At 45.9% G+C, this 24,554-nt stretch overlaps 1 protein-coding gene across 6 annotated transcripts in view; it reads right to left on the bottom strand.

Annotated features, from left to right (window-relative positions):
* CNKSR2 (connector enhancer of kinase suppressor of Ras 2) overlaps positions 1 to 24,554 on the bottom strand; it is a 252,421-nt gene that overhangs the window by 93,598 nt on the left and 134,269 nt on the right. For 3 of the 6 annotated variants that reach the window (XM_054165993.1, XM_054165994.1, XM_054165998.1), the window contains exon 9: positions 14,668 to 14,814. The exons of the other annotated variants lie outside the window; for them this stretch is intronic. In XM_054165993.1, the coding sequence (XP_054021968.1) occupies positions 14,668 to 14,814 (147 nt within the window). The remainder of the gene's footprint in view (positions 1 to 14,667; positions 14,815 to 24,554) is intronic. 6 annotated transcript variants of the gene reach the window in all.

The raw sequence follows: 24,554 nt of genomic DNA, 5'->3' as shown, positions 1-24,554 counted from the left end.
TCACCAAGAGAGTCATTCGTCATTGGAATGTGCTGCCCAGGGAGGTGGTGGAGTCACTATCCCTGAAGGTGTTCAAGAGGGGATTGGATGTGGCACTCGGTGCCATGGTCTAGTCATGAGGTCTGTGGTGACAGGTTGGACTCGATGATCCAACCTTGGCTATACTGTGATACTGTAAAGTCCCCTCTAAGCCTCCTCTTCTCCAGGCTGAACACCCCCAGCTCCCTCAGCCTCTCCTCACAGGAATTTCCCTTCAGTCCTTTCCCCAGTCTGGTTGCTCTCTTCTGGACCCGCTCCAGCACCTCAATATCTTTCCTGAAGTAAGGGGCCCAGAGCTGCACACAATGCTGGAGGTGAGGCCTCACCAGTGCCATGTAGAGGGGCAGGTGTTAACTATTTAAATACCAATTCTATGAGCTTAATTTCTGGGGAAAAAAAATCCCAAACAAAATCAAGAGGAGATTGGACGTGGCACTTGGTGCCATGGTCTAGTCATGAGGTCTGTGGTGACAGGTTGGACTTGACGATCCTTGGGGTCTCTTCCAACCTCAGTTATACTGTGATACTGCGATACTGTGATCACAATTTTGCTGCTCTGAAGATTCTAATGGGCAGCTTCACATTTCACCACTCCTGGCTAACACACAGTCTGGACAGATTGGCTTGTCCTGCAGAAGACTTTGCTGGAAGCTGCTGGAAAACAGTTAGGATTTGTACATCTTTGACAAATAGATCTTTTGGTTCAGCTTTTGGCTTCCCAAGGTGGTTTTATAACACTGAGTGCAATGGGAAGACATAGTATTCAGTCTACCACAGAAAAACAGAAGTTATTCAGATAATTGAAGGTAAAAGGTTTCCATCAAACTGTTGCCATGTCAGACAATTTCAGAGATGAAATTAGAGTGTATCTGGTGTGCAGCTGAATGACTCTGCTGTCTCACAGGGTGGCAATGTGGGTACACATTCCTGGGACACTCAGAGCTCATGAGGAGATAGAAATTGAGGACAGACTGAGGGAGTTGGGGTTGTTCAGTCTGGAGAAGAGAAGGCTCCAAGAAGACCTAATTGTGGCCTTCCAGTATCTGAAGGGGGCTCCAAGAAAGCTGGGCAGGGACTTTTGAGGGTGTCAGGGAGTGACAGGACTGGGGGGGGATGGAACAAAACTAGAAATGGGTAGATTCAGCTTGGATGTTAGGAAGAAGTTGTTCCCCATGAGGGTGTTGAGACACTGGCACAGGTTGCCCAGGGAGGTGGTGGAAGCCTCATCCCTAGAGGTTTTTGCAGCCAGGCTGGATGTGGCTGTGAGCAACCTGCTGTAGTGTGAGGTGTCCCGGGCCATGGCAGGGGGGGGTTGGAACTGGATCATCATTGAGGTCCCTTCCAACTCTAACAATTCTACAAATTGTAACATAATTAAACACAGAAAATAGAATTAATCAGGTTGGAAGAGACCTTCAAGATCATCGATTCCAACCTATCACCCAGCACCATCTAATCAGCTAAACCATAGCACCGAGTGCCTCATCCAGGCTCTTTTTAAACACTACCAGTGATGGTGACTCCACCACCTCCCTGGGCAGCACATCCCAATGGCCAATTACTCTTTCTGGGAAGAACTTTCTCCTCACCTCCAGCCTAAACTTCCCCTGGTGCAGCTTGAGACTGTGTCCTCTTGTTCTGGTGCTGGTTGCCTGGGAGAAGAGACCAACCCCCACCTGGCTACAGCCTCCCTTCAGGGAGCTGGAGAGAGCAATAAGGTCTCCCCTGAGCCTTCTCTTCTCCAGACTAAATCTATTACAAGAGGAAGAAAATCCTGGAGGGCTGTCTCCAGACATAGTAGGGTGTCTGATATCTTTTCCATATTTGGTTCACATTGCCAATTTCCACAAAACAGGAAAGCTAACTGGAAAAAAAAAAGAAAGAAAAAAGGGAGGGAAATGAGGAATTTAAATTTAAAAATAGGTCACCACTTAAAAAACCACTAATACAACTTTATCATCACTTCACCATTAAATCAGCAGCTCAGGAAGAACTGCTAAATGGTAAAGGCATTCAAATTGTCCCTCCTGGCAGGGGCTCAGCACACTAGAGAGTTGCTTAGCTGCTACCACCTCGTGCTGCAGGAGGTCAGCTTTCATTTCATGAAGAGTTTGAAATCTTCAGGCCCCCCTGGTTGAGAAGAGAGCCTTCAGAACATGGCCTGCAGGTATGGTGCACCTCAATGGCATTCTGCATGGCAATTTAGAGAGACCTCCAACTGTTCAGTTCAAGCCAGTCGGTGCACCTGCAAATAAATCAGCTCATGCAGCTCTCCAGTTCAACAGCATGCAGTCAGTGGACCATATGCAGACAGTCTGAATGGAAAACCCCAGGGGACACCATTCAGCTCTTTCTGAATTGGATGCCTTGGAGATCAGTGTTATCACTTACTTCATTCTCTTCCAAAGACCAAAGTCATTCTCATGCTGCAATCCCTTTTGGTAGGCTGGCCAGGGCAAGTGGGATTGTTGAAACAGCAAACTAAAAAACTTTTCAAGTCCAAAAACTCAAGAACTTGACCCATAGGAACAGCCTGACAGAGGAAGCCTAGAATCACAGAATTGCTAGAATTGGAAGGGACCTCAAGGATCATGCTGTTCCAACCCCCTTGCCATGGACAGGGACACCTCACACCACAGAAGGTTGCTCACAGCCACATTCAGCCTGGCTGCAAAAAACCTCCAGGGATGAGGCTTCTACCATCTCCCTGGGCAACCTGTGCCAGTCTCTCACCACCCTCATGGGGAAGAACTTCTTCCCAATATCCAATCTGAATCTAACCATATCTATTTTTCCCCTCCAGAAGTTACATATTGAAATTAGAACACCCTCAAAAATGCCCCATAAAAGGTCCTGAATCAATATAAGGCACAATGACAGACACACATTTCAATTATTTTGAATTCAGCTTGACAAAGTTCATATTTTGAAGCACTGTTTCTCAAACACTTTGGATGAACCATCCTCCTTCAGGAGTATTAGTCTTTCTGGACCCTTCCCCTAATGGTCAGTTAGCCAGGGAACAGGTAAGCCATCATCTATACCTACAGCAGCTCAGTTCCTCTAATACAAGGAAACAGGAAGTCTCTGAAGTCTAGAACTGGGGAGATTCAGCTTGGATGTTAGGAAGAAGTTGTTCCCCATGAGGGTGTTGAGACACTGGCACAGGTTGCCCAGGGAGGTGGTGGAAGCCTCATGCCTGGAGGTTTTTGCAGCCAGGCTGGATGTGGCTGTGAGCAATCTGCTGTAGTGTGAGGTGTCCCTGCCCATGGCAAGGGGGTTGGAACTGGATGATCCTTGAGGCCCCTTCCAACCCTGACAGTTCTATGATAGCACTGACTACTGAAGCTAGTCTGTCCCCAGTTAGCTCTGCCTGTGGTCCCTACTTCCCTCTTGCTACCAGGACCTATTGTGGCTTTTCTCATCGCTGATCCTGAATGAATTGGGAGGGTGTTCATAGTAAGCCAGCATATTATTTTCCATTTTTCTCTCTGAACAATGAATGTAATTTCATACTGAATGTATACCACTTAAAAGTCTAATGTTTTTTGAACCTTCTTTTAAGAGCAGAGGTGCTCCAACCCCCTGATCATTTTAATGGCCCTCCTCTGGACCATGAGAGCACCTCTGCTACGAGGACAGGCTGAGGGAGTTGGGGGTGTTCAGCCTGGAGAAGAGAAGGCTCCAGGGAGACCTAAGAGCAGCATGGAGAGAGTCTCTCTGCAAGGGCCTGCTGTGATAGGATAAGAAACAATTGCTTAAGCTGAAGAAGAGCAGATTTAAATTGGATGTTAGGAACAAGTTCTTTACTATGAGGGTGGTGGAACACTGCAACAGGTTGCCCAGGGAGGTGGCTGGGGCCTCATCCCTGGAGATACTGAAGGTGAGGCTCAACAAGGCCCTGGGCAGCCTGGTTGGGGATGTGGTTGGGGATGTCCCTGCTGACTGCAGGGAGGTTGGACTGGATGACCTTTGGAGGTCCCTTCCAGCTTGGACCATTCTGTGATTAACTCCCTTGAAAACTGCAAGAGGTAAGAGGTTGGACTTGATGATCTCTAAGGTCTTTTCAACCTTCTTGATTCTATGTAGTTTGAGAAACATTGCTCCAGAAACAGACACACCATTAAGAAAAAACATAGAAGCAAATCCAGTACAAAATCTTAAATGGCAACATCTTGACACATTATCTGCATCAGTAAACAGATTTTTACTGCTAATATATTTTTCAGCTTGGATCAAAGTTATGACAATTCACTGAACAGAGTGTTTCCAATAAAACCAACTTTTGGGGGTTTATGAGAACAACCATGACATGAAGCAATGAAATACTCTCAACCAACTCATACTCACTAGGGGAAAAAAACCAACCAGCCAGAATCTGTTTTAGCAGTGCTGCAAAGAATGCCCAGCTCCCACATGCTTTAAAGACAATGTGGTGGGTTGAAATTCCACCTTCCACCGCTCCCCAACATTATATTTGCCAGACCAGCTCAGCTGGAAGGAAATGGAAGCTGTCTTTACAGGCAAAGATGCAGTCTACAATGGAATGCAAGGAATATGTACAAAATCTACAGGATTTACAATATTTATAGGTATTTACAATTTATGAACAGCACAAGGACCGCCCCCCCCAGCCAAAGACCAGGGGAAGTTAACAGCTTCTCCTTCCCTGCCCCCCTTTACCCCTCTGTACAAAAGAAGGGAGAAAGGAGCAGAGAAGTTAATACCAAAACAATGCAGCCAAGGTCAAGCAGAAGCAAGTCAGTATCTCTCCCCAGAGAAAAGCAGACAGAAGAGAGGGAAAAAAATCTTGGGAGCAAGATCTTGTGGTAGATATCTCTCCAATGGGCTTGTTTAGAATCACCTTTGTTTTCCTTTTTACACCCAGTGGTGATTTATTTACACTTTACTACTTTTCTCCTCAAGATCTGTGAAAGATTTTAAAGGCATAGCCTAAAACTACCACAAAATGGAAGCTGTAATTGTAGGCAAAGCTACAGTGGAATGCAATGAGTATGTACAAAATCTACAGGATTTACAGTATTTACAATTAATGAACAGCACAAGGATCCCCCCCCCCCCGGCCAAAGACCAAGGGAAGCTAATAGCTTCTCCTTCCCTGCCTACCCCCTACCCCTCTGTACAAAGGAAAGGAGAAAGGAGCAGAGAAGTTAATACCAAAACAATGCAGCCAAGGTTGAGCAGAAGCAAGTCAGTATTCCTCAGAGAGAAAAAGCCAGAAGAGAGGAAAAGTAATCTTGGGAGCAAGATCTTGTGGTAGATATCTCTCCAATGGGCTTGTTTAGAATGGTCTTTGTTTTCCTTTTCACACCCAATGGTGATTTATTTACATTTTACTACTTTTCTGCTCAAGATCTGTGAAAGACTTTAAAGGCATAGCCTAAAACTACCACAGGCAACCAAGCAACTGAAGAGCAAATGAGTTAATGTTTTATTCCAATTAACAAAGGGCAAAGCCATTCATTCTAACCACAAATGATTGATGAGAGCAGACCATAGCATTGCCTCTAGATGAGCAGAGTGAGGAGAAGCACTACAAAACAATCAAAGCAGCATTTCCTCTCAGCCCAAGGACTGCTGTCATTGTTGCTGTTGCTTCTCAGGAGGCAGAATCTATTGTAGCGGAAATATGGTTCTTAAGGAGGCTGAATCTATTGTAGTGGAGATAGGATGTGTGCCTAATCCAAACCAAACCAATGAAATCTGTTTGAAGCCCCCACAACTAGAGGTCCTGGGGCTGTTGGTGAGTTTATAGCAGCACAACTGAATCACATCCAAAGCAGTACTTGGTGAAGTATGCAGAAGGTGACGTTGAAATCAGCTTGGTGCAGAGCGTGACAGAGCGTTTAAGAGGGGTCAGAAGGCTTTTTTATCCCAAGGCTGTGTGGGTGGCAGCTGGAGCAGCCTGCAAGCTCAGTGCCATCAGGTAAGAGCCTTTTCACTGCTCCCAGCAGGGTGTATAGTCCAAAGCATGGCAGCACGTTGCTCTGCTGCTGCTTTCTGTATCATAAAGGCATTGGATGAAAAGTCTTCCACACTGCAGTAAAAGTCCAGCTCCTCTTGGCTAATTAATTAACAAAGCACTTTCCAGAAGGCAAAGGAGGACTTTGCAGCCAGCTTCTTCCTAGTGTGATGATAGTGACTCACACAAGGTCTTCTGTGCTCTGAGAATCCTCTCTCTATTGAACCTTGAACCACTGTTCAAGCATCACTTTGGGAAGCCTCCCTTTGAAACCTCCCCATAAATAACACAAACTGGAAAGAAGAAATAAAACAGACAGTCTAGAGTAGAGGGTATTTATTTACATCAGATTTTTCAGAACCAGACAAGATTTTGGAGAGGTTAAGGAGAATGAAGTCACCTCTATGGCAAGTAAAAGAAAGCTTAAGCACTGGATAATGAAGTCACTTCTATGGCAAGTAAAGGAAAGCTTGAACAGTGGATAATGAAGTCACCTCTATGGCAAGTCAAAACCGAAAAGCTTAAACAGTGAAGGTGAAGCCTCATTGGTTTGTTCATCACATTCAGTAGCAGTGAGAAATACAAGCAGTGCAGTCTGAGCTAACATTCCAAGCTTTCACACAATGGATCAGAGTACCACCAAAATAAATAAGTAAATGAGGCAAATTCAGTAAGATTTCCAAGCCCACCTTACAATGAACACCTTCAATTGCAAAGACAGCCACCCCATTCCTCAAGGCCACAGCTGCCCAATTCAAGTGTCATAAAAGCAGTCATGAAAAAGACAGGCTGAAAATCAATCAATCAATCAATCAATCCCCTGGCTTCACAAATTTGGATATGTTTCCAGAAAGCATCACAGGAAAACTCTGAGTGGCTCTTGATAGATACTAAAACAATCAAGTGACTGAAAATCCTCAAACAAACCAACCCAGCATTGCCTTAAAGCAGAGCACAAGGTGGGGGGAAAAAAACCCCAAAGGATTATTTTTCTCTCAGTATTGATTGAGCTTAGAGTTGGAATCGAGGCACTTGTAAATATAAACTCGTTATGTGATCACAGAAACACAGAATCACAGAAAAAATCAGGTTGGAAAAGACCTTCAGGAACACCAAATCTAACCAGTAACCCTACTCTGCACCCTTAAACTAGATCCCCAAGCATCACAACAAATGACCTTTAAACACAACCAGGGGTGGTGACTCCACCACCTCCCTGGGCAGCATATTCCAATGCCTCACCACTCTTTTTCCTGAAGTCCAGTCTAATCCTAGCCAGTGTCAGCTTGAGCCTGCTCCCTCTTGCTCTATCACTAATTTCCTGTGAGAAGAGAGTAATCATAGAATCAACCAGGGTGGAAAAGACCTCAGAGATCATCAAGTCCAATCTATTACCTAATACCTCCTGACAACTAACAAATGGCTCCAAGTGCCACATCCAAGCCTTCGTTGAACACCCCCAGGGACAGCGACTCCACCACCTCCCTGGGCAGCAGATTCCAATGGCCAATTACACTTTCTGGGAAGAATTTCTTCCTAACATCCAGCCTAAACCTCTCCTGGCACAGCTTGAGACTGTGTCCCCTTGTTCTGGTGCTGGGTGCCTGGGAGAAGAGACCAACCCCCACCTGGCTACCACCTCCCTTCAGGGAGTTGTAGACATCAATAAGATCTCCCCTGAGCCTCCTCTTCTCCAGGCTAAACACCCCCAGCTCCCTCAGCCTCTCCTGACAGGGCTGTGCTCCAGACCCCTCCCCAGCCTTGTTGCCCTTCTCTGGACATGTTCAAGTATCCCAATGTCCCTCTTAGATTGAGGAGCCCAGAGCTGGACACAGTGTTTTCCTGCACATCAAGCCATTCAAGATCAGCTTCAGGACTGCTTCACATAATTCTATTTCTTGTTTCTTTCCCTTAACCTCTCATATTTATTCTAAGGATAAGAATATTTGTGAGAAGAATGAATGTACCACATTTCTGCCAAAAGGGAATAATAAAACCACCCAAGGAATGAATCAATAACCATACACAGACTGCATTTGACTAATTCATGGCAATGTGAAGGCAGTGCTGTTCAAAGCAAACACTGTATATTCTAAGAAGTTTCCAATTAGTAACTAGTTGATATCTGAATGATCTAAAAGGATTTTCCACACCTGGAGGCCATGAATAAACATTCCTGGGTGGCATGTGGCTAATTTAGGTCATCACAGGGTGTTAGGGGTTGGAAGGGACCTCTGGAGATCATCCACTCCAAGCCCCCTGCTAGAGCAGGACCATAGAACCCAGCACAGGTCACACAGGAACACATCCAGACAGGGCTGGAAAGTCTCCAGAGAAGGAGAATCCACAACCCCTCTGGGCAGCCTGTTCCAGTGCTCTGTGACCCATGAAGAGTGGACAGCAAACTCTTGAAAATGTCATTATCAGGATGCATAATTAAATTGCCAGTGTGCCCTGTCACTCAGACAGCAAATATCTTCATACACTGCCAGTTCTGCATACTGCTTGAATTGGAAGCTTTATCTAGCACTTTCCCATGCATGCTGGGTGTCTCTCCACTGAGCCCAGTTTGTCATGTAGCTGCAAATGGCAAAAACTGCAGCAGGGCAAGGGAGGTGATTCTCCCCCTCTACAGCTCTCTGGTGAGACCCCACCTGGAGCACTGTGCCCAGTTCTGGAGCCTCTATTACAGGAAGGATCTGGAGGTGCTGGAAGATGTCCAGAGAAGGGCCACGAGGATGAGCAGAGGGCTGGAGCTGCTTTCTTATGAGGACAGACTGAGGGAGTTGGGGCTGTTTGGTTTGGAGTAGAGGAAGCTCTGAGGAGACCTAATTGTGGCCTTCCAGTATCTGAAGGGGGCTACAAGAAAGCTGGGGAGGGACTTTTTAGGACTCAGGGGGATGTATCCAAGCCACAGAATGGTAGATTTAGATTTGACATTAGGAAGAAGTTCTTCCCCATGAGGGTGGTGAGAGACTGGCACAGGTTGCCCAGGTAGGTGGTGGAAGCCTCATGCCTGGAGGTATTTAAGGCCAGGCTGGATGTGGCTGTGAGCAACCTGCTGTAGTGTGAGGTGTCCCTGGCCATGGCAGTGGGGTTGAAACTGGATGATCCTGGAGGTCCCTTCCAACCCTGACAATTCTGTGATTCTATGATTATCAAAGGCTCTTAATTAAAACATAGTGTCAATCTCAATGTAAATGAGTCTCAACCTAATTCATGGAGACATTTACCTTCTGCATTCACTGTAACAGCTGTTAAACATATTGATTGGTGGGGCACATAAAAAAAACTCAGTCTGCTTTTGCCTCAACCTTCTTACTCTAGGGCAAACTTCTGCCACTTTACTGTGCTCTGGTGACACCTCATCTGGAGTACTGTGTCCAGCTCTGGAGCCCTCAATATAGGAAGGACATGGACTTGATGGAGAAGATCCAGAGGAGAGCCATGAAAACGATCAGGGGGTTGCTACAAGGACAGGCTGAGGGAGCTGGGGTTGTTCAGCCTGGAGAAGAGGAGCAGGCTCTGGGGAGACCTAAGAGCAGCCTTCCAGTACCTGAAGGGGACTACAAGAAGGATGGAGAGAGACTATTTACAAAGGCCAGCAGTGACAGGACAAGAGGCAATGGCTTCAAACTAGAGAAGAGCAGACTGGGATTAGATTCTAGGAACAAGTTCTTTACCATGAGGAAGGTGGAACACTGGAACAGATTGCCCAGGGAGGTGGCTGGGGCCAAACCCTGGAGACATTCACAGTGAGGCTTGACAGGGCTCTGGGCAACCTGATCTAGTGAAGGATGCCCCTGCTGACTGCAGGGGGGTTGGACTGGATGACCTTTGGAAATTCCTTCCAACTGAAATCATTCTATGATTCCACATTCATACCTGTCTCACTGCAATTTCATTATGAGAGGATGCCACATTCTTCCTCTGTGCACTCCACTCACAGAACCAAAATCCCCAGCACTTTGCAGTTTGCAGATCCTAACTCCCATTTGCTCAGACTTTTAGCCTCATATCTGAAGAGTCTTTTGAATTTTGATCACATTTTGTACTTTAACAGAATTATTACTCACTCACAATTTCCTTATAGCCTGTGCCTACTGAATAATACATCTGGTTCAATTAACTTAGCTGGGGGATGACAGCACTGTTATAACCTCCTCAATTATTTCATGACATCCTAATATCAGAAAACAAGTTATCATCCTTTCCCCTGCTTCCAAAGGTGACAGAAGTACTGGTTTTTCTTCCTTTTTCTTCCTTCTTTTCACCTATTTGCAATATTTTTCTCCCTTTCCTCTCACATCACATCTGAGCAGCACCCCTACATCACAGAATACAGAACTAACCAGGTTGGAAAAGACCTTTGACATCAAGTCCAACCTGTCACCCAACACCATCTAATCAACTAAACCATGGCACTAAGTGCCTCATCCAGGCTCTTCTTAAACACCTCCAGGGATGATGACTCCACCACCTCCCTGGGCAGCACATTCCCATGGCCAATCTCTCTTTCTATGAAGAACTTCTTCCTAACAGCCAGCCTAAACCTCCCCTGGCACAGCTTGAGACTGTGTCCTCTTGTTCTGGTGCTGGTTGCCTGGGAGAAGAGACCAACCCCCACCCGGCTACAACCTCCTTTCAGAAAGCTGTAGACAGCAATGAGTTCTCCCCTGAGCCTCCTCTTCTCCAGGCTAAACACCCCCAGCTCCCTCAGCCTGAGGGGCTCAGAACTAGACACAGGACTCAAGGTGTGGCCTAACCAGTGCTGAATACAGGGCAGGATGATTTCCCTGCTCCTGCTGGCCACACTATTCCTGATCCAGGCCAGGATGCCCTTGACCTTCCTGGCCACACTGCTGCCTCATGTTCAGCTGCTGTCAACCACTACTCCCAGATTCCTCTCTGCCTGGCTGCTCTCCAGACACTCTGTCCCCAGTGTGTAGCACTGCATGGGGTTGCTGTGGCCAACGTGCAGAACCCAGCACTTAAGACTTGTTTAGTCTCATGCCCTTGGACTCTGCCCATCTATCCAGCCTGGCAAGGTCCCTCTGCAGAGCCCTCCTGCCCTCTAACAGATCACAGAACAGTGATAGGGCAAATGGCAATTACACAACTTAAGAGGTTTTCTGGGGGGAAAAAAAAAAGTGGGGTGGTTTTTGTGTTTGTTTTTTTTTTGTGGTTTTGGTTTTTTTGTTTGTTTTGTTCTTTTTTAATGTCTGAATTTAATTCTGTTAAACAAACAACATTTCTTCATCTTTTTGAAATAGCTATAAAGTGACACTGTGCTGTTGCTGCCTGAATCAAACAGCATCCATTTCACGCTCTGGCTACACAGAAGCTTTAACATCAGCTGACTTTAGCATCTGTTCACCTCTGCCCTGTGGAAATGAACAACAGAAATCTCCACATTAGGCAAGCTTCTGATGTTTGTCTTCACCCTGAAGCTTTTTTGACACTCAGCCTGCTTAAGAAAACTGTTGTTTCTCTCACCCTGAAATAATGAATTACAGCAGACATGGCTATGCACACTGCACACACAAGCTCTGAATGAGGTTCTGGCCCTTTTCTGGGGTCATGTTTGGAAAAAATCAGAACAATATCACTGTGACACCAGAATTCTCTCTCCAGTATCTCTTTTTGTCCTCATATTAGCCTTAAAAAGATTCATATTTTCTATGCCACTAGTGAAAAATGAAACCAATTAAAACCAATACAGAATACAGAATTAACCAGGTTGAAAAAGACCTTTGAGATCCTCAAGCCCAACCTATCACCCAACACCATCTAATCAACTAAACCATGGCACCAAGTGCCTCATCCAGGCTCTTTTTGAACACCTCCAGGGATGGTGACTCTACCACCTCCCTGGGCAGCACATTCCAAAGGCCAAATCTCTCTTTCTGGGAAGAATTTCTTTCTAACATCTGGCCTAAACGTCCCCTGCTGCAGCTTGAGACTGTGTCCTCTTGTTCTGGTGCTGATTCTCTGGGAGAAGAGACCAATCCCCACATGGCTACAACCTCCTTTCAGGTAGCTGTAGATTGCAATAAGGTCTCTCTTGAGCCCCCTCTTCTCCAGGCTAAACACCCCCAGCTCCCATATTGCCATTACTCCCCCTCCCCAAACCTGTATGATTATGGATGACCTCTACCTAGGTTCTATCTCCATTGAATTTAGCTGTCCAGACATCCTTTGTCATCACATGGAGGTAAAGAGGCATGGACATTTACCTCAGGCTAAGGCAGATCACTCTAAAACAGGCCAAGAGGAAGGAACCAGTAACTGTTATGTATTGCCCACTGGCCAAAGGCAGCAAAAATGAAAAGCCTGAACAATATCTAGACATGGAGATATCTACAAAGCAGACATCTACAGCTAAATCTGTTGAATAATACTCTGCTTTCTGTATTCATAGATTCAAAGAATGGTTGAGGTTGGAAGGGACCCTTAAAGACCATCTAGTTCCAACCCCACTGCCATGGGCAGGGACACCTCACACTAGATCAAGGTCTCATCCAACCTGATGTTGAACACTTCCAGGAAGGGGCATTCATGATCTCTCTGGGCAACCTGTTCCAGTGTCTCACCATCCTCACTGGAAAGAATTCCTTCCTAATCTCCAGTCTAAATCTCAAGCTTCAATCCATTTCCTATCATCCTATCACTACAAGCCCTTGTAAAGAGACCCTTCTCAGCTTTCTTCAGGTATTGGAAGGCTGCTCTAAGGTCTCCCTGAAGCCTTCTTTTCTTCAGGCTGAACAGCCCCAACTAACTCTCTTATCCTGTCCCCACAGGGGAGGTTCTGCAGCCCTCTGCTCATCTTTGTGGCCTTCCTCTGGACCTGCTCCAGCAGCTCCATGTCCCTCTTACGCTGTGGGCACCAGAACTGGAGGCAGTGCTGCAGGTGGGGTCTCACAAGAGCAGAGCAGGGGAAGTGAATCACCTGAGATGCAATCCAGAGCCAAATAGAACACCCTAAAAGATAGCTGGATTTTTCCTTCTGGAAACGATTGTAAAGTTTCAAGCAGGCCCAGGACTTTAGCTTCTGACTTCATTGACTGTAAAAAGTCTGTAAGAATCCTCACTTTCCTCCTGGACTTACTTTTAAATGATGAAAAAGAGTTTCTGTCCAATCTCTTCCCAACCTTTTGGAGCAGCCTGTGTTGAATGAGTCGCTTATTTGCTATTATCTGCATCAATGGCCCACGTCAGAAACTTCCTTCGTAGGGGTCTGCTGTGTAATTATTCCAGCACATGATAAATTGAAGCAAAAGAAAAGGTACAGGTAGGAAAATGACCCAATTCACTCAAAGACCAAACTTACCCAAAGAGGAGTTGGACTGAAAGCATCTGAGCCCATTTAAAGCAGCAGTGTGCATTTTTCATTTGTATTTATATCCTCAACCAAAGCTATGGTGAAAGGGAAGCCTTCAAGCACAGGCACTTGTACACTCACACCATGCATCCAAACCTGCAATTTTATCTTCAGGCACTCAAAAGAGAGGTTTGGTTTTTTTTGTTTGGCTGAATTATTTTTGTCACATGTCTAGTCAGTTCTTTAGCTCTGACAGGCCAAGGTATCTCAATCATTGCAAAGCTTACTCAAAGACAATGATGCATTTAACCACCAGGAAATCATTTTTATCTAGCTATGCATGTTTGAGAGAAGTTTTCCCACAGCATTTCTTCTTTGATTGAATCTCTTCCATATTTTAAATGGCAAAGACCAGGAGCTGGCAGTGGCATTTCCATCTCTCCTCTTCCTTTTCCTGCCCCAAGCCTTTCTCTCTCAAATGGACTTCATTTTAAACTAAACATTTGACCGTGACAACAAAAATGTCCCAATGAATGCATTCCTTATACTTTTCCAAACATAACTGTATCTGAACACAATAATAATAATAAAGGGATTATTTGTCAGTTCCATTTGTGGGTTACATCCTTTTCATCAGTCTGGACATGACTTTTATTTCCTACAGTAATCCATCCCAGTGACAATTTTCTCCTAGAGTGAAACATGAAAGCTTTAATGAAACCATTCCAAAGTTTTCAGCACACTTGCAGGCTTACCAGAATTAAAGGCCCAGCTGGACATCCTAAGGCTACACCTCAAAGGTTCAGATCTCAAGGAGAACTTTGACATGAGCATGGCTTTATTTACAGGTGGAAAATTGGATGGGTCAAGTGGTTTACTGAATGAAAATCACCTTATAAATTCCCCTCCATGACTGCAAAGTGAAAACTCAAGATCTTTGGGTTTTTTTTCCACCTCCTCTCTTTCTTTGAGGTGGAGTTAGAGGTTAATGAGAAGGTTAACAGGCACTAGAAGCAGACTGAAATTGATCACTTTCTGAAGTAGGCTTGGCTAGAAAATTTATCTAAGGGCTGCTTTTCTGCATTGCCAAACAATGGGCAATTCGGGAAAGCTCTACTGCCAGGTTTGATCTGTTTTTCAGCTAAGCCCAGAGGAGAACCAAACTGCAGAGGAAGGAGTTTGAGAAACAGTTGTTCAAAGTACACCAAAGCAAATCCGTACCGCTGCTGAGATGAAGCACAACAAAGAAAAAAGAAGCATCACTGAGATAATCTTAAAGAGTTAAAAATGATGGTGCATGACTTGATGATTCAAGCTTCATTACCTGCAGAGCAAGGGGCTTCCATCTCATATTTTTCAGTAAAGCTGGTGCTGAGGTAAGCATGCTCTGAGGTCGCTTTTTCAAAGTTAAGATAACACCACTCGGGTCCTCTCGTAGTGCATTCACCAAATTTTTCAACTGCCACCCCACCTGGTAACCAGCAAAATCATTACAATAAAATTGAGGTACAGTAGGCAATATGAAATGTTCCCTTTATTTAGTTAGTTATTTAGTTATTTATTTTTATTTAGTTTTTTTTTTTAAATAAGGTTACTAAAATAGCATAATAGGAGTGTATATCAATATAGATAAAGATATATATATATATAAAAGATTAGCTCTAGAAAGGTGGGGGGAGGGGGAGGGAAATGAAGTAAATGACTGCATCAAAAATCACAACAATAATTACAATGCATTAAGCTGGATAGGCATCAGTTACAGAATACAGAATTAACCAGGTTGAAAAAGACCTTTGAGATCCTCAAGTCCAACCTATCAACCAACACCATCTAATCAACTAAACCATGGCTCCAAGTGCCTCATCCAGGCTCTTCTTAAACACCTCCAGTGATGGTGACTCCACCACCTCCCTGGGCAGCACATTCCAAAGGCCAAATCTCTCTCTATGAAGAACTTCTTCCTAACAGCCAGCCTAAACCTCCCCTGGCACAGCTTGAGACTGTGTCCTCTTGTTCTGGTGCTGGTTGCCTGGAAGAAGAGACCAACCCCCACCTGGCTACAATCTCCCTTCAGGGAGTTGTAGAGAGCAAGAAGGTCTCCCCTGAGCCTCCTCTTCTCCAGGATAAACACCCCCAGCTCCCTCAGCCTCTCCTCACAGGGCTGCGCTCCAGACCCCTCCCCAGCTTTGTTGCCCTTCCCTGGACACCTTCCAGCAGCTCAACATCTTTCTTGAATTGAGGAGCCCAGAACTGGACACAGGACTCAAGGTGTGGCCTAACCAGTGCTGAGTACAGGGCACAATGACTTCCCTGCTCCTGCTGGCCACACTATTCCTGATCCAGGCCAGGATGCCATTTGCCTTCTTGGCAACCTGAGCACACTGCTGGCTCATGTTCAGGTGCTGTCAACCTGTACCCCCAGGTGCTTCTCTGCCTGGCTGCTCTGCAGCCACTCTGTCCCCAGCCAGTTCAGGGGTTAGAATTAACAAGCCACTGGTACTTCACTGTAAATGCAGAATTCAATCTCCCAGGTGTTTGCCTTCCCAAAACCAGCTCTGCCACATAGACTTCAGAGTGTACAAAGTTCTGAGGTCCTAGCTTCTGCATTGACAGTTCAGTTCACAACTCAGCATTCTGTACTCCATGGCTACAATTGAAAGTTCATCTCAAAACCCAGCATTTTGTATTCCATGGCTACTACTGAAGTTCAGTTCACAACTCAGCATTTGGTACTCCATGGCTACTACTGAAAGCTCAGTTCACAACTCAGCATTCTGTACTCCATGGCCATTACTTAAACCTCAGTTCAAACCTAAGTATTTTGTACTCTATGGCTACTACTGAAAGTTCAGTCGACAACTCAGCATTCTGTCCTCCATGGCTACTATTTTGTCCACTAACCACATGTAGTCCTCTTACATTTACTCTCCTAGCAGCTTATGCAAGCACAAACCAGTTCAGGAAAATCTTCCACTCTTCACACTGCTGTCAAAATAAAACCAGAACCACAAGGCCTTTTGTTTTGTTGTTGTTCTTTTTATCTATAGTATTTCTTTCATGATCACTGCAGAAGCAAATAGTAAATCTATGAGAGAAATGTAGCCTAGCCACTCCTTGAATACTAGCCCAAAAGGCAAAGTTTCTTAATTTAGTGACAGCACTTTGAAATAGTTTTGAAATGAAGAATTTGACTGCCATGGAAAGCAACAAGTCCTTGTTTGCAAATTGCAGGTTAGAACTCTCTGAAACCTTTACTTCACAGCTTGTAAATAAAAGGACCTGAAATCTGAACCCAGTAGAACTCTTTCTGAATAAAGGGACTTGAACTCTGAACCCAGTAGAACTCTTTCTGATTAAAGAGACCTGAAATCTGAACCCAGTAGAACTTTCTGCCTAAAAGGACCTAAAATCTGAAACCATTAGAACTCTTTCTGATTAAAGGGACCTAAAATCTGAAACCAATAGAACTCTTTCTGTATAAAAGGACCTAAAATCTGAACCCAGTAGAACTCTTTCAGCATAAAAGGACCTGAAATCTGAACCCAGTAGAACTCTTTCAGCATAAAAGGACCTGAAATCTGAACCCAGTAGAACTCTTTCTGAATAAAGGGACCTGAAATCTGAACCCAGTAGAACTCTTTCTGATTAAAGGGACCTGAAATCTGAACCCAGTAGAACTCTTTCTGATTAAAGAGACCTGAAATCTGAATGCAGTAGAACTTTCTGCCTAAAAGGACCTAAAATCTGAAACCATTAGAACTCTTTCTGATTAAAGGGACCTAAAATCTGAAACCAGTAGAACTCTTTCTGAATAAAGGGACCTGAAATCTGAACCCAGTAGAACTCTTTTCTGAATAAAAGGATTCCAAGAATGCTGGAATGATGCTTTTCAGTCCAGTGTAATGGGTCTACGGCTGTTATACCTTGAATAAAATGAAACAGGAAAGCAATCAGCTTCAGCTCCATTTCCACATCCCAGTGAAGCCTCCATTCTGTACATCCAAGCTTTGTGTCTTAATAATATGACTTTATAAACAGTCTTTTTGCTATTTACAAAGCTGCTTTCTTACTCAGACTTCTACCACAGAACCACAGGACGTTAGGGGTTGGAAGGGCCCTCTGGAGATCATCCAGTCCAACCCCCTTGCCAGAGCAGAAGCAGAGAATCCAGCACAGATCACACAGGAACACATCCAGATGAGGCTTGAAAGTCTCCAGAAAAGAAGGTTCCACAACCTCTCTGGGCAGCCTGTTCCAGTGCTCTGTAACCCTCATAGTAAAGAAGTTCCTCCTCATACTGAGGTGGAACCTCCTGTGCTGGAGTTGATATCCAATGCCCCTTGTCCTATCCCAGGGTGCAGCCTGTTCCCTCACTCTTGACACCCAGCCCTCAAATATTTATAGACATTAATTAAATCCTATCTCAGTCTTCTCTTCTCCAGAATAAACAGCCCCAGGTTCTTCAGCCTCTCCTCATCAGGCAGTGCTCCAGTCCTTTCAGCATACTTGTAGCCCTCTCTCCAGCAGATCCCTGTCCCTCTTGAACTGGGAAGCCCAGAACAGGATGCAATATTCCACTCACTAGGGCAGAGTAGAGCGGGAGAAGAACCTCCCTGGATCTGCTGGACACACTCCTCTCAATGCACCCCAGGATCCCATTGCCCTTTTGGCCACCAGGGCACGTTGCTGTCCCATGCAGAACTTGCTGCCCACCAGCACTCCCAGGCCCTTCTCCCCAGGGCTGCTCTCCAGCAGATCACCTCCCAACCTGTACTGCTGCAGTTTATTCTTCCTTCCCAGGTGCAGGACTCTTGTTGAACCTCACTAGGCTCCTCTGTGCCCAGCAATCAGTCTGTCCAAGTCTGTGGCTGAATGGCCACACTCAGAATGACCACTCCTTAGAAACAGCACATTCCTTGTATCTCCATAATGGTACCCTGGGCTTATGTAAGGTTTTATCTGCTAGCCAAAAGAAAGAATTAAAAGCCTCCAGTTTATGTAAGGCATTCTCTGCATGTAAGCTACTGCACAAGTTCATTCCCTGATGTAACAGCTGAAGAGACCTTAACATCTGGGTGGGGGTAATCCCAGGCACCGATATAGGCTGGGCAATTACTGGCTTGAGAGCAGCCCTGAAAAAAAGGACCTGGGGGTGCTGGTGGATGAGAAGCTCAACAGGAGCCAGCAGTGAGAACTTGCAGCCCAGAAAGCTAACCAGAGCCTGGGCTGCATCAAGAGAAGCAAAGCCACTAGGGCCAGGGAGGTGATTCTCCCCCTCTGCCCCACTACACTGAGACCCCACCTGGAGCACTGTGCCCAGTTCTGGAGCCTCTATTCCAGGAAGGATCTGGAGGTGCTGGAAGGTGTCCAGAGAAGGGCCACGAGGATGAGCAGAGGGCTGGAGCTCCTCTCCTATGAGGACAGACTGAGAGAGTTGGGGTTGTTCAGTCTGGAGAAAAGAAGGCTCTGAGGAGACCTAATTGTGGCCTTCCAGTATCTGAAGGGGGCTACAAGAAAGCTGGGGAGGGACTTTTGAGGGTGTCAGGGAGTGATAGGACTGGGGGAAACAGAGCAAAACTAGAAATGGGTAGATTCAGATTGGATGTTAGGAAGAAGTTGTTCCCCATGAGGGTGGTGAGACACTGGCACAGGTTGCCCAGGGAGGTGGTGGAAGCCTCCTGCCTGGAGGTTTTGATGGCCAGGCTGGATGTGGCTGTGAGCAACCTGCTGTAGTATGAGGTGTCCCTGGCCATGGCAGGGGGGTTGGAACTGGCTGATCCTTGAGGTCCCTTCCAACCCTGACAATTCCATGATTCTAAGACAGATTTCTGGAAAGGAATGCTTCTGCTGAAGAAAGCAGGACAGGGAGCCTTGAGGAGAACATAATGTCACCCCAGTTTAAGGAGTCAGGATGTCAAATTCTTGCCATTTTCCTTGGGTAGGAAGCTGCATGTGAAAGCTTTGCTCTAAAGCCATCTGCTTCTCACTGAAACCACCAGTGGGATATAAATAAAATAGTGATTTTTAACATGATTTTTAAATGCACTTCCAGGCTTTGCAGAAGGAAACTGCACTGTGTGTTTCAGCTGTGCCTTACTTAGCAATGATTGGGAGATTATGAAGTCTCTTTATGAGAGTTAGGGGGATTAAAGACGGGGGAAAATCAATTCAAAGCACTAAATCTGATGTATCCAATGTGAAACTCCATCAATGTGAACAGTTTAATGTCTTTTTCACAGGAAAATTCTAGTTTACAGTATTACAGAAACATTTCACAGTATCAGAGAAACATTCAGGTTGGAAAACAGCCCCAGGATCACCAAGTCCAACCATTAACCCTACTCTACAAGGGTCACCCCTAAACTAGAGCCCCAAGCACCACATCCAAACCACCTCTAAACATATCCAGACTTGGGGACTCCACCACCTCCCTGGGCAGCCTGTGCCAATGCCTGACCACTCTTGCAGGGAAAAAATGCTTCCTAATGACCAGCCTAAACCTACCCAGCTGTAGCTTGAGGCCATTCCCTCTTGTTCTATCACTAATTACCTGGGAGAAGAAACCAGCAGCAGCCTCTCCACAAGGTCCTTTCAGGTAGTTGTAGACAGCAATGAGCTCTCCCCTCAGCCTCCTCTTTTCCAAACTAGCCATTCCCAGCTCCTTCAGTTGCTCTCCATCAGATTTATTCTCCAGGCCCTTCACAGCTTCCTTGTCCTCCTCTGCGCTGGCTCCAGCACCTTTACATCTCTTCTGTATTGAGGTGCCCAAAACTGAACACAGTACAGGTGTTCTCCAGTCATCTGATCATCTTTATGGCCCTTCTCTGGACCCTCTCCAGCAGTTTCATGTCTCTCTTATGCTGGAGGCATGAGAACTGGATGAAGTACTCCAGGTGGAGTCTCAGCAAAGCAGAGGGGCAGAATCTGTGCTGCTGCTCTCCCTTCTTTGGATGCAATCCAGCATAAAGCTGCCTGCTAGGCTGCCACTGACCATTGCTGGCTCATGGTGAGTTTTTCATCAACTGACACCCCCTGTTCAAAGGGCCACCAGAGTCCTACAGAAGTTCATGAGGGCTTTCTGCTTCCATGAGTTTCCCCCTCCCCCCTCCCATTTACAGTAATTCTTTCCTGACTTGCAGATTTGTAAAAGGGGAAATAAAAGGGGAAATATCTTAATTAATTACAATAGAATAAACCAGATTGGAAGAGACCTTCGAGATCATCAAGTCCAACCTAGCACCCAATTCCACCTAATCAACTAAACCATGGCACCAAGCACCCCATCCAGTCTCTTCTTAAACACCTCCAGGGATGGTGACTCCACCACCTCCCTGGGCAGCACATTCCCATGGCCAATCTCTCTTTCTATGAAGAACTTCTTCCTAACATCCAGCCTAAACCTCCCCTGGCACAGCTTGAGACTGTGTCCTCTTGTTTTGGTGCTGGTTGTCTGGGAGAAGAGACCAACCTCCACCTGGTTACAACCTCCCTTCAGGTAGCTGTAGACAGCAATAAAGTCTCCCCTGAGCCTCCTCTTCTTCAGGCAAAGCAACCCCAGCTCCCTCAGCCTCTCCTCACAGAGCTGTGCTCCAGATCCCTCCCCAGCTTTGTGGCCCTTCTCTGGACACCTTCCAGCATCTCAACATCTTTCCTAAACTGAGGGGCCCAGAACTGGACACAGGACTCAAGATGTGGCCTAACCAGTGCTGAGTACTTTGCATTTTGGAAGGCAAAGCAACATCTTCCTGCTGAATATGACATGCAAAGGCATGTGTTATTTTTCCCAGCTAAGCAAATATGCAAATTCCACTGCCATGTTTAACCTGAAAACCTTACTGGCATGGGGAGATCATCAAAATTCTTATTCTCTTAATTGCCATGCAACCAGAGCTCTTGGACTGATCAATCATTTCCAGCTTCAAGCTCTCACTCATTTTCCAGTTAGGAAAAAAATAAATAAATGAGAAATTGTAGGAGGAAATTGTATTCATTTGTGGTTCCTAAGAACTTCTACATCTAACACCCACCTTGCATTTTATAAATAAAGATTAGTGCAGAAGGAAAGAAAAAAAAAACCCAACCAAACCACATCAAAATCCAACCCAACACCACCCTGCATTTCAAATCACTGCCTATCAAACTTAGCACATTGATAAGCCACTCAATCTGACAAGAAACTCTCTGGTGTCATGCTGTTAAATTAACAGATTGATTGCCATGAACACCAGCCACAAATAAGGATTGGTCAGCTGGCAGCCCTATGAAACAAATGTGTTAGCAGCAAGCATTTCACACAGTCACACAATTAAACTGGCTGGAAGAGACCTCCAAGATCATCAAGTCCAACCTATCAACCAACCCTATTTAATCATCCAGACCATGGCACTAAGTGCCTCATCCAGTCTCAAACACCTCCAGGGATGTAAACCCCACCACCTCCCTGGGCAGCACATTCCAATGGCCAATCTCTCTTTCTGGGAAGAACTTTCTCCTCACCTCCAGCCTAAACCTCCCCTGGCACAGCTTGAGACTGTGTCCGCTTGTTCTGGTGCTGGGTGCCTGGAAGAAGAGACCAACCCCCACCTGGCTACAACCTCCCTTCAGGGAGTTGTAGACAGCAAGAAGGTCTCCCCTGAGCCTCCTCTTCTCCAGGATAAACACCCCCAGCTCCCTCAGCCTCTCCTCATAGGGCTGTGCTCCAGACCCCTCCCCAGCTTTGTTGCCCTTCTCTGGACACCTTCCAGCATCTCAACATCTTTCCTAAACTGAGGGGCCCAGAACTGGACACAGGACTGAAGGTGTGGCCTAACCAGTGCTGAGTCCAGGGCACAATGACTTCCCTGCTCCTGCTGGCCACACTATTCCTGAGCCAGGCCAGGATGTCATTGGCCTTCTTGGCTAGCTGGGCACACTGCTAGCTCATGTTCAGCTGCTGTCAACCAGTACCTCCAGGTCTCTTTCTGCCTGGCTGCTCTCCAGCCACTCTGACCCCAGCCTGTAGCACTGCATGGGGTTGTTGTGGCCAATGTGTAGAACCTGGCACTTAGACTTGTTAAATCTCATGCCCTTGGACTCTGCCCAGCTATCCAGCCTGGCAAGGTCCCTTTGCATTCCCTACAGCTGCAGATGCCTGGAAAAGCTAAAAAAAGAATAATAAACTATTGGAAACCCAGAAGGTTTCCACCTCCAGCAAACATTACTGGGTGAAGAAACCACAGAGGATGTTTATAGAGCATAGGCCACCACAGTGGTGAATCCATGTGGTGGGAGAAGCAGTTTCAGGAGAGTAGCAGATGCCTTTCAGGGATTTACCCAGCTTCTTAAGCTGGTATGATGATGAAGGTCCACGCTTACATAACAGCTTTCCCCTGCAGAGGAGAGTTTAATAATCTTGTGATTGCATATGCTGCAATTCTAATTAGAGAGCATCTTGGCTATATATTAGCCAGATCAATGCAATTTAAATCCAATGTTCAAGCCAGTTGTCTGCAAGTCTTATAAAGTCTAAAGCTGCCCTCCTCAAGCTTCAATCCATTCCCTCTCATCCTGTCACCACAAGACCTTGTGAAAAAAAAAAATCCCTTCCTGGCTTTCTTGCAGCCTCCTTCAGGTACTGGATGGCTGCTCTAAGCTCTCCCCCAGAGCCTTCTCTTCTCCAGGCTGATCAGCCCAACTCTCTCAGCCTGCTCCACAGCAGAGGTTCAAGGTCTCCCCCAGAGCCTTCCCTTCTGTAGGCTGATCAGCCCAACTCTCTCAGCCTGTCCCCACAGCAGAGGTTCAAGGTCTCCCCCAGAGCCTTCCCTTCTCTAGGCTGATCAGCCCAACTCTCTCAGCCTGCCCCCACAGCAGAGCTTCTCCAATCCTGTGTTCAAAGTCACAACAAAGCAGTTTATGTGAGGTACATTGAACAAAAGCACAGCTTTTACTTGAGAACCCCCCAACACTTCCCTGAAACTTCTGCTTCCTTCCACCAAACTATGAAATAAGGAATTTATATGCTCATTTTTGGCTATGTAAACTAAAGCTCACCATGAAGAGACTTCCCCCCAAAAGAAACTAAGTTAGCAGCCAAATGGAGAGCTAAACACAGAAGCTCCTGCCTTTCATTAAGCTGCTCTGATCACATTTACCCATCAGAAAACACATCTGATCCAGAGTACAGCTTCTCACTGATTTGATTAGCAGCAATTAGCTCAATTCCACCATAACTCAACAAGCTTCACCAATGTTAGTAACAGGACAGCAGAGCACCTGGGCAATGGAGATCAACATCCATTTTGTCCATGGTGGGAGGGGGAACTGAAGCCTGAATTACCCAGGGACACAACATTAGTTCTGCATTGAAGCTTGGATACTCTTTAACAACATTGCTTACCTTTATCTTTTTCACTGATACAATCAACCTTCAGCTCAGAGCTACCTCACTCTTTTTGCTTTTGAATCATTGCTAGCAACATCCTAGAACAAATAAATGAGTATATTTGTTGGGAACAGCAAAGACTCCAACTTTATTGGTTTGATTACATCCTACTTCACAGATAAAAGGTCAGTGGCTAGATACAATTAGGAAAGAAAAAATAAAAAGGTCTCATTTCTTTCTTTCCTTCAGGGTATGGCCCTGAAAAACGGGATTGATTTAAGTTCACTCAGTTTTGGTGCACCTCTGAAATCCTCCCTCATTTGGGTACCTGCTCTTTCCCACAGTGACTGACTGCCTCCAGTGTGATGACTCTAAGGCATCTTTCTCTTCAGCCAGGAGCACAAATAACCAGAAGAGATCACAGGAGGTTAGGGGTTGCAAGGGACCTCTGAAGATCACTGAGTCCAACCCCCCTGCCAGAGCAGGAGCAGGTCACACAGGAACACATCCAGATGGGGCTGGGAGGTCTCCAGAGAAGGAGACTCCACAACCTCTCTGGGCAGCCTGCTCCAGTGCTCTGGGACCCTCACAGTGAAGAAGTTCCTTCTCATGTTGAGGTAGAACCTCCTGTGCTGTAGTTTATATCCATTGCTCCTTGTCCTATCACAGGGCACAAGTGAGCAGAGCCTGTCCCTGTCCCTTCCTTCCTGACCCCCAGTCCTCAGATATTTACTAACGTTTCTTAGATCCCCTCTCATTCTTCTCCTCTCCAGGCTAAACAGCCCCAGGGCTCTCAGTCTCTCCTCACAAGGCAGTGCTCCAGTCCCCTAATCATCCCTCTAGCCCTCTCC

Source organism: Dryobates pubescens, chromosome 12 (assembly GCF_014839835.1).
Source record: "Dryobates pubescens isolate bDryPub1 chromosome 12, bDryPub1.pri, whole genome shotgun sequence".
Classification (NCBI taxonomy): Eukaryota; Metazoa; Chordata; class Aves; order Piciformes; family Picidae; genus Dryobates; species Dryobates pubescens.
Note: the sequence above shows the minus strand (reverse complement) of the source record. Positions and strands in the feature narration are given on the sequence as shown.